The following is a 14029-nucleotide window of genomic DNA, read 5'->3' as shown; positions in this document are numbered from 1 at the left end:
CCACCATAATTTTTTACTGGACAGACATGATTTCGACTCTCTGCATCGCATCTCTTCACAAAAGCTTCTCTGAGTTATAGGATTTAGCTGATGCATCATACAATATTTTGTCAAAGCAAGCAGACGATATTGACCTTAGTTAGAGAATGTTTGTTTCAAGTTCTATCTCATAGTTTCTTATGGACAAGGGAAACTTCAAGTTTCATCTCTTTTATATTTTTTTTCTCAAGTGTCTGCGGTTCATTCATTGGCACATAATGGCCTGATATAACAAGGGGTTACATCGGTTTAAGTTTTATCTCTTATAGATTCAGGCTTCCAAAAACTTGAATTGCCTCTGCTGAGCCAAAAAGACAACCATGCATATTTATGATCTCACATTTCTGTCTGAAGTCTGAACCACAACATGCTACAGTATCTACATAGTTCAAAGTGTTTGCGGTTAATTCAGCTAGTTCTCATTCATTATTCAACGGAATATCCTGAAAGTAACATTGTTGTTCACAAATATAGGTGAAAGTTGGTCCCCTGTCTGTTTCCCCCATGGGCTTTGGAACGTGGGCTTGGGGAAATCAGCTGCTCTGGGGCTATCAAGAAAGTATGGACAGTGAACTTCAGGAATGCTTCAATCTGGCTCTGAAGAATGGCATAAACCTTTTTGACACTGCGGACTCTTACGGAACTGGAAAGTTGAATGGACAGAGCGAACGGTTACTTGGTAGATTTATACGTGAGTTTGAAGGTTAGATTAATGCATCGACTCAAAAATGGTTTTTCATGAATCCATGAACTGGTTGATGCTCTTTCATCCTTTCTGTCAGTTTTTCAGCTACAATGGTTTTATTTAATGTTATTCCTTCATGCTGCCTCAGGGCCGATCAAATCTCCAGATGATGTGGTCATTGCAACGAAGTTTGCTGCATATCCTTGGCGACTTACATCGGGCCAGTTTGTCGGAGCTTGCAAGTATTCTCCCAATTTGTTTGCTTAATGTACATCTGCCACGATTCACTTTATTCAGTTCAGTTTTTACAATCTGTATTTGCAGAACATTAGCAAGAATACTTTAACAGGAATTATTAATCAAACATTGAGCATAGAATGGCCATTGGTAATCAGAGTTTATGTGACTCATGAAGTGTCTATTTTCAGATCTTCTTTGGAAAGATTGCAACTAGATCGGCTTGGAATAGGGCAGCTGCATTGGTCCACTGCTAACTATGCACCTTTACAGGAACGTGCTCTCTGGGATGGTCTAGTTGAAATGTATGAAAAGGTCACTGCACTTTCAAACATACTACATCATATATTATACCGAGTCATTTTTTCAAGTTACTGAATTCCACATTGTATAATCACTGGCAAATACCAATCATATTATTTGGTCAGTTAGGCACATAGTCTGACTGCAAGTTTTTGCTTCTCAGGGCCTCGTTCGTGCTGTTGGTGTCAGCAATTACGGACCGAAGCAGCTTCTGAAGATCCACAGCTATCTAGCTTCTAAAGGTGTTCCCTTGAGCTCAGCTCAGGTAGCTGGCCTGCAGAAAAATAGTTAGTTCTATGTCTTGTCAAACTTTTTATTCAGTGTTGCATTACCTGAAAGTATGACTACTGAGCATGCAGGTTCAGTTCTCACTACTGAGCATGGGTGACGAGCAGATGGAACTGAAAACCGTGTGTGACTCGTTGGGCATTCGTCTCATCGCATATAGTCCGCTTGGGTTAGGGATGCTGACCGGAAAGTATGATGCTTCTAACCTTCCAAAAGGACCAAGGTGATGGAATTGGGAGCCTTTATCGTTTCTGAACTCTTGTTTTGGCAGGTGTTGAGTGCATGTTTTCAGGGTATGTTCATCTGTCCTTTGCGCTGCAGGTCTGTGTTGTTCCGGCAAATTCTTCCTGGGTTGGAGTCTTTGCTGTCCTGTCTAAGAAGAATTGCAGAAAAGAAGGGGAAAACCATGTCTCAGGTAGTTTTTTCATGCACACAATACAACTATGCAAGCATGCATAGAGCAAATGACGGGGGTGGCATGCCTGAATTCTGAACCGCAGTTGTATGTGCATGGCACAAGCCCACAACTAGTATGGCATTTGATTTCCTTGTCATCTGTTTCTTGTGATTCAGTTTGGGTCAATATGTGTTCATCTGAACTTCCGACAAGGTTTCTGAACAAAACCGATGCTATGATCTCTAACGCAGGTGGCCATAAACTGGTGCATCTGCAGAGGCACGATCCCTATCCCCGGCGTGAAAACGGTCAGGCACGTCGAGGAGAACTTGGGCGCGCTCGGCTGGAGGCTGAGCCCCGCTGAGATCTCAGAGCTCGAGTCCGCGGCGATGGCAGCTCCGAAGAGAATGATCCAGAACGTCTTTCAGACTGCCTGAATCATGTGCAGGAACCTGAATCTCGGTACCAAACATGACAGAACAATGTCCGGAATTCAGATAGAGCAGAGAGACGCTTCATTCGCTGATCTCAGAAATCTTGCCAGTAGTAAGCAGTAGCCAAGGAGCTGCACGCACGCACGCATGTATCTTACTTCTTGCTGATGAAGTTCGATTAGCAGCAAACAACTGATTACAACGACACACTTATTCATGTCGTTTCCAGGATCCCCAGACCGAGATGAAGCGGCTTGCACTCACTGGCTTATCCATCTGAACCAGAGGGATCAGACGGCGCTTACTTAACCTTTACCCACTTAAATGGTACTGTAGTAAATAGTAATATACACCAGAAGCATGCATGTTCCCTGCCGGCACACCCTTGACATCTGTTGGGGGAGGACGCGCGCCGGTCAGTGCTTGCGGTGGATGGTGGTGCCGGCGTCGAGGACGTCGCGGTCGGCGGCGGCGCCGGGCTTGTGGTGCAGCGGCGCCGGTACTGGCTGCATGAGCGCGAGGGCGCGCTCGAACTGCGCCCAACGCTGCTCGAGCGTGCCGTTGTAGCCGACGGACATGCGGACGAGCCCCGGCGAGATCCCGGCCTTGGCGCGGTCCTCGGGCGGCATCTCGCTGCTGGTGCTGCTCCCGGAGCAGGACATGAGCGTCTCGTAGTACCCCAGGCTGACGGCCATGAGGCCGAACTGGGTGGTGTTCTGGAGGTGGTGCATGAGGCGGTTGGCGCGGTCCTCGGTGCCCATGTCGACGCAGAGCATACCGCCGGAGCCGTAGCCCGGGTTGGCCATGGCGCTCAGGCGGGCGTGGTGCGGGTGGTCCGGGAGGCCCGGGTAGAGGACGCGCAGGCCCAGGCGCTGCATTCGGGACGCGAACGCCAGGGCGCGGCGCGAGTGCTCCTGCATGCGTAGGGGGAGGTGGGGGAGGCGCTCCGAGAGCTCGAAGGCCACCTTGGCGTTCATCGTCGGGCCCAGCAGCATCAGCGCGCCCTCCTGCAGGTCCATCATCGCGTTCACCAGGCTCGCCGGCCCGCAGATGGCGCCTGCGTGCAACGAAAACAACAAGCACAGACGTGCCATCAAAATTCAAGCTGTACAAGTGCCACCTGCAAGATTTCGTTCACGCGCGTGGCAGGTTAGTTCGTCACACACACGTCTCGGTCGTGTCTTCTGTGCACCGCGCGTGGAGGCCCAGACGACAAGAGAGCATGGTCAGCCCTTGGCCGCTTGCACGCACGGAGTCGGGACAAAGCACACGCGGGTGCAGTACTGCAGATCGCATATCTCTCAGCGACCGAGCTGCTAGCTGCATGCATGATTGACGGTTCAACCAAGGGCGAAATGGAGGTGGGGTTCGTGGTACGAAAACAAAGACAAAAGGACGTGCATCACGGGTGACACCAGCGCTCGCAACCGCTGCTGCACCAGCGCAGGAGGTGGGGGAAAACGGAGAAAAAAGACACGGCGCGGCAGGCAAAATGATTAGCCGGATGACGCGCGGGGCCGCGCGCGAACCAAGCACGAGGCGACTGCGAGAGATCTCGGCGCGGGATGGAGCCTGGCCCTGACATGCAACACATGGAGCGTGCCAGAGCCAGGCCGAGACGGACGCCCGGGTATGGCAATGGCTAGCTAGATGAGGTGGGTCACCACGTCACGTACCGCGGCTAGGTAGTGCAAGACCACTGCGCCTGCATGACTCACTGGCTTGTCGTTTATCTGGATGTCCTCGGCATGGGTCGTCGCCACATGGGTGGTGTGCCATGGCCGAGCGTTTTTGTCGTGGTCGGAAGAGGTAAAGGAAGAAGAAAAAATAGAAAAGTGACGTGGACGTGTCGAGGATCAGTTGGGTAAAAGTGCAGGGCAGTGTGAATCCTGCCACACATTTTGCGTTAGAGAAATGTGCAGACGAAGAATTTGGAGAGCGCACGTGTGTGTGTAGGTGTTGGGGTCTTGGGAGATGCAGACACGCAGTGCCGTGACGCTCTGATAAGAGTTACGACGTGATCACTGACGGCCTTTACCACTTTCTAGACCGGTAGTTTCTTTTCACCTTTTCCCTACGCAGAATATCCCTCCCCCCACAGCTCCGGGGATTCCTTGTGACGACGGCCAAGCTTTTCAGCTCCAGCTTCACTGGAACGTGACGCACTCACGTAGCCGTACAGGACAAACGAGACGGTCCAGCAGTACGTATCTACTCGTAGCACGTGACAACGCTTAAGATAGGCTTCAATTTTTAATTGCAGCTTGCAAATAACTTATTTTTATACTAAGCGTGTGCATGCGACCCGCTAATGCTGCGCGCCGTAGAACAGAACGCCCATTCCGCGGCTAGGTAAATTCCAGCCGCAGACCGATAGGCGCTCTCTGTCGTTGCATGCAGTCGCGAGATGATGCAGACGATCGGGGGCAATAAGAGGCCGTGTCGTCCTTACCGGCGATGATGTCGGCGCCGCCGCTGATGAACTTGGACACGCTGTGGACGACGACGTCGGCGCCCAGGCGGGCCGGGGTGACGACGACGGGGGTGAAGGTGTTGTCCACCACGAGCTTGGCCCCGGCCTCGTGCGCCACCCGCGCCAGCATCGGGATGTCCGCGACGGCCAGCGTCGGGTTCGACATCGTCTCCACGTACACCACCCGCGTCTCCCCGGGCACCACGGCGGCGCGCACGGCGGCCTCGTCGTCGGCGTCCACGAACGTGGCGCGCACCCCGGAGGTCCGCGGCAGGAACGTGGACAGCAGCGCGTGGGTGCCGCCGTACAGGCACCTCGACGCCACCACGTGGCCCCCCACCCCGACCAGCTGCATCAGCACGGAGGAGATGGCGGACATCCCCGACGCCGTGCAGTAGGCGGCCTCGGTGGCCTCCAGCGCCGCCATCTGCCGGCCCAGCGCCAGCACCGTAGGGTTGAAGTGACGGCTGTAGATGTACATGTCGCCGCGGTCGGGGCCGAGCTCCCCGGCGAAGAGACGCCGCATGGTGTCCGGCTCCATCACCGTGAACGTCGCCGACGCCTCGATGGACATGTTCACGCCGCCGTGCTCCCCGAACTCGTGCCGCGCTGCGGCCAGCGCCGCCGCGGGGTCCGCCTCCCGGCGGCGCGCCTTGGGCTTCTCGTCGGCGTGGGCGAGCGCGCCGCCGCCGTTGTCGTCGCCGAGTGGCCCGTCGCTCCCGAACGGGCGCTTCAGGGTGGTGCTGATCAGCTCGGAGGCGGCGGCCATGGCCTGGGCCATCGGGATGGGTGGGTGCGTTGCAGGGGAGGAGTGCAGGAGGTCGGGGGCTTGGGACTCGGTCAGAGAGCAGTGCGGGGTGGAGGGAACAGGAGGTGGTGGACATTTATAGGCGAGTCCAGGATCTTCTGCGGCCACGCCCCGGGCGATGCGGCGCGGGGACGTGGACGGATCAGAGCCGCACGACCGGAGGAACGGTCGGCGGATGGAGGGGGTGTGAACCGGGACCCGTTCTACGGCCAGGGGAGAAGGCCGGAGATTGAGAAACCGCAGCGTGGTACCTTCGCGCCAAGTGTAGCGTCTCGACGTTATACTGGTGGCTGCAATAGGAAAACAGTTTTTGTATTAGTGCAGTGTATCTCCTGCCATAAATTACTACATTTATTTGTGAATCTGATAGAGCATATCTTCACTCTCTGTTTTCATTACTCCCCTATTACTCCTAGTGTGTTTTTATTTGAAGATTTGGGCAAAATATTCACTCACCAATGGCTACCGCCTTCTCATGCTAGTACTAGAGATATCACTATATCATTACTCATAATTTCACTACTCCCCTATTAGTTACTCCTAAGATCTTCGGAGATCTCGACCATAGCATTTGAATCTGGTTGAGATAGCAGCCCTCTCGATTTTCATTACTCCTCTGTTACTTAGTCCTAATGTCTTTTATTTGAAGATTTGGATAAAATATTCACTCACAATGGCTAGGATCTTCTCATGCTAGTACTAGAGATATCACTATATATAAGTAGTCTTAATTTCACTACCCCTTTTAGTTACTCCTAATATCTTTGGAGATTTAGACCAAATTAAGATTCACTCACCGATGGCTGGCACCTGGCAGCCCCTTCTCTTGCTACTCCGAATGTGGTTGAGATAACATCGCTCTCTATTTTCATTACTCCCCTATTACTCCTAATGTCTTTTAGTTGAAGATTTGGACAAAATATTCACTCACCAATGGCTAGGATCTTCTCATGCCAGTATTAAAGATATCACTATATCAGTAGTCTTAATTTCACTACCCCTTTTAGTTACTCGTAATATCCTTGGAGATTTCGACCAAAGATTCACTCACCAATTCCTGGCAGCCCCTTCTCATGCATGCTACTCTGAATCTGGTAGGGATATCGATCAGCACTATTTTCAGTACCGCTCCACCATATATTACTCCTAATTTCTTTGGATATTTGGATAAAGATTGACTAACCAATGCCTAGCAGCAGTCTGGCACCTTCCCTCGTCATTCGTTCCCAGGAAGAGTTTCCCCGAAACACATGCCAGTAAGCCGCAGCCATCACCCTCGACGTCATGACCTTTTGTGCACGCTCTCACGGACACGAGCCACGCCGTGCATGAACCCGGCCTTATGAATCCAACGCACCGCACTTTTTGCCCGCGTGGTGAAAGTGAAACCCTGGAACACGGGCACGTTCAATGAACCGAAACTCTCAGGCCCAGCCCGCACCAGTCAACTTTGGTGTTACCGTGCTATCCTTGGGCAGACCACGAAACTGCCCGAAAAGTGCAGAGCTCGAGCTTTCCCGTCATTCCATGCCTATGCTTGGAGATTCCTTCAACGATGGCACGGCACGCCAGCGCTCCCCGGAGACCTTGGATGAATCTGGCCGCGATCCTTTCCTGCAGCGAAATAAAGGGCCACCGCCGGAAGCCAACCCGAATTAGGAATTAGGATGCTGCAACGGCCTCCGGGCTGACCAGTTTTGTTTCTGTGCAGGGCAATGATGGATCAGTTGTTGACAAGCGTGTGACGAACGAACGAAGGAAGCTGAGCTCTGGCGACTGGCGTGGACGAACAAGGCAAAGCCGTGCACGGCCTCGGCTTCCAAAAGTGTCGCGGCACGCGTGGGCTTTGGCAAAGGTGGGTGCGTAGGTGGATGACTGCTGCTCACGTGCGTGCTCCAGCCTCCAGCCACACAAGCGCACGCGAGGCAGCTGGAAAAGTTTGCCTTTTGCTAGTAGGCCATGTAAGCACGTACAGGTTCGCACGAAACTTGGGATAGACGAATGAAACCTTATCATCATGTGGCCGTGTGAGTCATAGCCAATCGTCGAGCCTGATCCCAGTTGTGACTTTGTGGGAGCCCGAAATGAAGAGGAACTGCGAGTCAACTAGTGGCTGGCTCCCAGTGTGCGATTTGAATTTGAATTTCGATCGTCCGCACCATCCACTTGCTCGATCAGAAACCCGGGATCGCTTCGACAAATTCTGAGGATTTGTTGTTGGAATCCAAACTCAGCCGTGGCGTGACAATCTACGTCGTCCTAGAATTAGAACTCAATTTCGCTCCAAACAAGCTGTGACTGTGAGGGTCTGTTTTGGAACGCATGAACATTCATGAAACTCCAAACGGGTTGGTGGGAGGTGGCGTTCCCATCCGGCCTCCGGTTCCTTTCAAGGACACGCATCCCTTGACGCGGGTGACGGTGAGAAACGGGTGAACCGGCGAGTAGTTCCGGCCGGAGCGAGCGGCCGGGCGCGGCGCGGCGCGGTGACGTGACGATACGGACGCCCACCACGCCCCCCTGGGTCCTCGGAGCTCGTATCGGCACGCAGAGCAACGGAGTGCGCGTCGCCTTCCGGGCATGCGGGCGGCAAGAGCCCTGTGCTCTCGTGGACCCTCCTGTCCTATCCTCCTGTTGGAATTGGAAGTGGGGTGCAATCATTTACTGCTACTAGCGCGACCGGACGTGGCCCAGCCGCCGGCGGCCGGGACCCCGGAGCACCTGCGGTGCGCCACAGGTCCCGCCTTGCTATCGTATTCGTCATCACATATAGATCGCCGGGGCGGCACCACAAAGCTTATGATTAGCACGCCTTTTCCTTTTTCTTATCCCTTTTTTAGCCCTCTGGTGGTCTCTTGGCCGTACCCGGAGATGGAAGCTTATCTGAAAGCTGCGTCGCCCAGGAAGGGATTAGCAGCAGATAACTAGTAGGCGTGCAGCTCGACGAGAGGCGCGCGTGCGGCATGCACGTTTAGCAGATTCTTGCCGCCGGGGCGGCCGGAGCTTGCTTGATCCGTCGTCAATCTACGTGGAGGAGGAGTACGTGATCATCTCTTGCGTCATCCGATTTTATTTTATCCTCGAATTTGGCCATGCTTTTCCTGCGGCTCGAATGACAAGACACGATAACGATCGATCAATGGCGATGATGATCCTTTGAAAAGATGGCCGATCTGGTGGGAGACTCGACCGTGAACGATTTTTTACCCTCCTTTTTCTTTTATTATAACAGGAAATGGGTTCTAGCCATGGCTGCCACTGGGCGCAGCTGTTGCTGTGCAAGGAGGAAAGGAAGGGGAGAAACCCCACATCAGCTGCCCGGGCGCGATGGATTTTCTAACTTTCCTGCAAAATGGCTATTTGGCGGCCATGATTATGTTTTCCCTGCCCAATAGCAAGATTGGAGGCAATATAATGGCTCCATCGCCTCGCTGCGCTGCATCCATCGACATCGATCGATCGAGGATAGGAGGACAAGACTGCCGCGGCCCATGCCTCGCGCCTTTTGGATGATCATGGCCACTATCCACGCCAGAAATGTATATTCTTGCGGTGTGGTGGGACTGGATGTACTTGGCATTGTTCAATAATTCCATTCCTTTTCTAGATTCCACGACTCAGCTTCGTCATCCCTCTGGTAGCAATCAACTACTCCGATAGTGCCCCGGTTAAAACCCGAGATGATGAATATAATTGAGCGCGCATCCGGCGTCGTGCATGGAAGACAGGCAATACTCAAGCCGTGTTTGTTTGAGATTATAATCTATCTAAATTATATAAGTTGGATTATAGATCATGTATACTATGGTAAAATACCATTTTGGGATTACTAAGCTAGTCTTGATATTATATTTCAAATTATTTATTGCCTTTTTTTACCTTACTATTCTTTACTATTCTTGACCATAATCCAACTTATATAACCAAGCGCTCAAAATAGTTTGCTCGCGTGAGAACGATGGCGTGAGAGCATTGCATCGGTGGTTTTCAGATAAACACCAATGTAGGTGCGCACGTGGCAGCGAAGTTATTACCTCATACCTGTCAATGCATATAGTATGAGGTTTAAATGTTTAATAGACTAAGGGTGCCTTCTAAATCACATGGACAAAATGACCAATTTAGTAACATATTATATGACGAGCCAGCGAGGCTTGACTAACTAGAATCAGTAGACACAAGGAATAAGTAGTTTGTTTATATATAAGATATATAAATGGTCTTTTGCACATGATCCTGTTCAAGTTTTCTGTTATCCTTTGACTCTATGGGAGCTTTGATTTTAATTTCGTTGCAAACATGTTTTAGGTCCGTGTTATATACTTATGTTATTATCATTTTATGCCACATTTATGATTGGGCCTATAAAACAGTATTGTGCGTACATCACAGGTTATTGCAAACACACGGTAGGTTTCTTACGTGTCAAAGTTGTTCGGATTACTGCTACTCAACATCACAATCAGGGATTACCTTGTTCACATGGTATGAATTCAATTGAAAAAAAATCAGAGCTCTTGCCTTTTTGCTCTGGCAAACCATTTTGCATGTGCAAGCACATAAAAGTGTAGGTCTCTATTATATATATTCGCTCTTTTGTAAATTCATTCTGTTGGAGCTCGAAAGTGGTAGCAATATAATGTCGACCAAGCTGGACCAGCCGGTCAGACCGGTCTCTATGGGCGGTCTGATCGGTCTCGAGCGGTCGGAGGAGTCGGCGTGGTCGCTGGCGCGGTCGGGGCGGTCGCTGGTGCGGTTGGTGCGGGCGGTGGCGCGGTCAGACCGGTCATCCCGAGTCCGAGATGAATCTTGGAGTCCTGGCCGAATTGGAGTTGAAACGAGACTTCCTTACGGGAAAAGACCTCCCACCCTATAAATATAAAGGGCCCTGGCTGATTGAGGGGCATCACCCAATCAACAAGAATATCTTTTACACTTTTTATCTCCAAACCCTAGCTTTTTCAGCCCCTTTGCTTTCCTCCTTCATCTCAACGGCGGTTGAGGACGTTCTGAGTGGCCTGCCGATCTCAAAGCAACCCTAGGTTCGCCACCTCCGACGGGGTCCCTCCCGAGATGGTGGACGTAGGTTTTCGCGGTGCCCCTGCGAGGACCGGCCTGACCTTTAGAGGAGGTGGATATTGATCATGGTACTATACCAAGGCTGACGTTTGTAAACAAAAATCTTGAGCCTACTTTTAAGGCTGATTTATTAAAGTTATTGAAAGAGTATGTCGACTGTTTTGCATGGAATTATACTGAAATGCTTGGTTTAAGCCGCGAGCTAGTTGAGCATTGGTTGCCTATTTAAGCCTGGATTTAGGCCTCATAAACAACCTGCTAGACGCTTTAATTCTATTATTTATGACCGAGTGAAAGAAGAAATCAATCGGTTGCTTAATGCTAAGTTTATTAGGCCTTGTTGATATGTTGATTGGGTTTCTAATATTGTGTAAGCTCAGAGTGTGCATTGATTTTAGAGATCTTAATAGAGCTTCTCCAAAAGATGAATATCCTATGCCTATAGCCAATGTACTTATTAATGCTGCATCTGGACATAGAATGATTAGCTTTCTTGATGGCAATGCTGGGTACAATCAAATCTTTATTGCCGAAGAGGATATATCCAAAACGGCCTTTGAGTGTTCAGGATTTGTTGGTTTATTTGAGTGGGTTGTTACGACTTTTGGTTTGAAGAATGCTGGTGCTACTTATTAAAGAGCTATGAATTTAATTTTTCATGACTTGCTTGGACTAGTGCTAGAAGTTTATATCGATGATATTGTGGTTAAATCGGCTGGACCAGAATCCCATTTGGCTGATTTAAGGTTGGCATTTGAGAAAATATGTAGATATGGTTTAAATATAAATCCACTCAAATGTGCTTTTGGTGTATCGGCTGGGAAATTCTTGGGTTTTGTAGTACATAAGAAGGGTGTTGAGATTGATCCTAAAAAGATTGAATCCATTAGAAAACTATAAGCTCCTACTTGAAAAGGAGATTTGCAAAAGTTCTTGGGCAAGCTGAATTATTTGAGGAGATTTATTTGCAACTTATCCGGGAAGGTGAATGCGTTTACTCCTAAACTTCGGTTGAAGAACGAAGCTGATTTTACTTGGGGGGCAAAACAGCAAGAAGCATTTGAGGAAATCAAGAATTATTTGTCTTCCCCACCCATGCTTCAGGCGCCAAAATATGGTGTTCCTTCAGCCAAAGGAGGTGTTATTGGGGGCTATTTTGACTCAAGAAACCAAAGGGAAGGAACATATTGTTACCTATGTAAGTAGGAGATTATTGGATGCCGAGACAAGGTACACTTTTATTGAAAAGTTATGCTTATCATTATATCATGCTTGCACCAAATTAAGGCATTATTTTATTATCAAATACTTGCATAGTAGCTTGTCAAACCGACATAATTAAATACATGTTGTAAAAACCTATTTTGAGTGGTAGAATCGGTAAATGGGCTTATGCTCTCATTGAATATGATCTGGTTTGTGAACTATTGAAATCAATGAAAGGTCAAATTGTAGCCGATTTTATCGTCGAGCATAGAAATGATGAGCAACTTGATTTAAATGTCGGTTATATCACTATTACCCCTTGGAAATTGCACTTTGATGTATCGGTTTGCAAGAGTGGCTGCGGTGTTGGTGTGGTCCTTGTTTCACCAAACGGAGCTGTTTCTGAATTTCTTAGCCGATTGAATCACAAGTGTACTATAATCAAACCGAGTACGAGGCTTTATTATTCGGTTTGGAGATTTTACAAGAGATGGGGGTGAAACGTGTTGAAGCTTATGGAGATTCCTTACTGGTGGTACAACAAGTATCCAAGGTATGCCAATGTTTGGACGAGTTTCTAAATGCATATCTTGATAAATGTTTAGACATTATATCTTACATGGACGAATTTACTATTTACCATGTACCAAGAGAAGAGAATCCAAGGGCTAATGCTCTGGCATAACAAGCGTTTGGCTATAACATTCAGAAAAGATATTTTCATGAGAGAAAGCCGACGCTTTATGAGACCGAAGGTTATGTCCTGGAGAAACCGGTCCGATCAGCCTCCGAAACCGGTCTGACCGGTCCAACTAATCAGACTGCCCAGACTGCCAGTTTGACCGATTTGTCTGATGAAGTTCCCACTTCGACCATGGAGCGTTCTAAATTTGCTAAGAACGAAGTGGATGGCTGGAGGAAGCCTCTGATTGATTATTTACAGAATCCAAATTCAGTTGATAGAAAAGTCCAAGGATGGGCACTCAAGTTCACTTTGGTTGATGGTGAGTTGTATCGTCGGACGGTTGATGGGTTACTTTTGAAATGCTTGGGTTCTGATAAGGCCAAAGTGGCTATGTCAGAGGTACATGAAGAAGTTTGTGGTACACATCAATCGGCTCGTATGATGAAGTGCCTTCTTAAGCGGGCTTGCTTTTATTAGCCCAATATGATAGCCAATTTTTTTCACTACTATAAAGGTTGTGAAGAGTGTCAAAAGTTTGGGGATATTCAGTTGGTGCCTGCTTCATTGATGCACCCGATTATCAAACCATGGCCTTTTAGAGGATGGGGATTGGATTTTGTTGGCAAGATTCATCCTTCTTCATCAAAGGGATATTGTTTTGTGATTGTAGCTACTGATTATTTCACCAAGTGAACTGAAGCAATTTCCCTTAAGAATATGACACATCGAGTGGTGATTGAGTTCATTAAGGAGCATATTATATATAGATTTGGCATCCCACAGACATTGACTACGGATCAAGAGACTTCATTCATATCCCAGGAAGTGCGTGGGTTTGTTGAATCTTATAGTATTAAATTGCTCAATTCATCTCCTTATTATGCTCAAGCTAATGGTCAAGCCGAGTCTAGCAACAAGATTTTAATTAAGCTCATCAAGAAGAAGATAGAGGACAATCCTAAAAGATGGCATGAGGTATTATCTGAAGTTTTATGGGCTCATCATATTTCTAGACATGACGCCACTAAAGTTACTCCTTTTGAGCTTGTCTATGGTCAAGAAGTTGTTTTACCTGTTGAGGTAAATCTAGGTGCATATAGGTTTGCTAGGCAAAATGATCTTGATTTTGACACCTATTATGCTTTAATGATGGATAATATTGATGAGGTGACCGACAAGCGAATGGAGGCATTAGTTGAAATTGAAAAGGATAAAATTTAGGTAGCTAGAGCATACAATAAAAAGGTCAAGGCGAAGACATTTTAGGTAGGAGATCTGGTTTGGAAGACAATTCTACCTATAGGAACCAAGAGTAATAAGTTTGGAAAGTGGTCTTCGAGTTGGGAAGGGCCATATAAAATTACAAGTGTGCTTCGCGGGAATTCCTATATGGTG

At 48.7% G+C, this 14029-nt stretch overlaps 2 protein-coding genes across 3 annotated transcripts in view; one reads left to right on the top strand and one right to left on the bottom strand.

The window, feature by feature from the left end:
- The window catches only part of LOC101759305 (pyridoxal reductase, chloroplastic), a 4007-nt gene extending 1407 nt beyond the window's left edge, over positions 1–2600 (top strand). The window contains exons 2-8 of one of the 2 annotated variants that reach the window (XM_004982544.4): positions 514–742; positions 873–966; positions 1153–1276; positions 1428–1529; positions 1624–1775; positions 1874–1967; positions 2201–2600. In XM_004982544.4, coding sequence (XP_004982601.1) covers positions 514–742; positions 873–966; positions 1153–1276; positions 1428–1529; positions 1624–1775; positions 1874–1967; positions 2201–2386 — 981 coding nt within the window. In that variant the 3' untranslated portion in view covers positions 2387–2600. Of the gene's footprint in view, positions 1–513; positions 743–872; positions 967–1152; positions 1277–1427; positions 1530–1623; positions 1776–1873; positions 2083–2200 lie in introns of both variants that reach the window. The other variant, XM_004982545.4, reaches the window with a different exon arrangement.
- Positions 2541–5723, bottom strand: LOC101759989 (methionine gamma-lyase). Its single transcript, XM_004982546.3, has 2 exons — positions 4836–5723; positions 2541–3440 (listed from the first exon to the last, which is right to left on the bottom strand). Exons 1-2 carry the CDS (start codon positions 5635–5637, stop codon positions 2800–2802), a joined length of 1443 nt encoding a protein of 480 aa, XP_004982603.1. The 5' UTR covers positions 5638–5723; the 3' UTR covers positions 2541–2799.
- Positions 5724–14029: the final 8306 nt, after the last annotated feature.

The sequence above is a fragment of the Setaria italica genome, chromosome IX (assembly GCF_000263155.2).
Source record: "Setaria italica strain Yugu1 chromosome IX, Setaria_italica_v2.0, whole genome shotgun sequence".
In the NCBI taxonomy this organism is placed as follows: Eukaryota; Viridiplantae; Streptophyta; class Magnoliopsida; order Poales; family Poaceae; genus Setaria; species Setaria italica.
Note: the sequence above shows the minus strand (reverse complement) of the source record. Positions and strands in the feature narration are given on the sequence as shown.

What these genes read in the sequence shown, in the direction of transcription:
- LOC101759989 (XM_004982546.3), bottom strand. Translation starts at nt 5,637, where the DNA reads ATGGCCCAGGCCATGGCCGCCGCCTCCGAGCTGATCAGCACCACCCTG. An exon ending in CGGCGCCGACATCATCGCCG is followed by an intron (nt 3,441 to 4,835) that starts GTAAGGACGACA and finishes CGTTGCACGCAG; the next exon opens with GCGCCATCTGCGGGCCGGCG.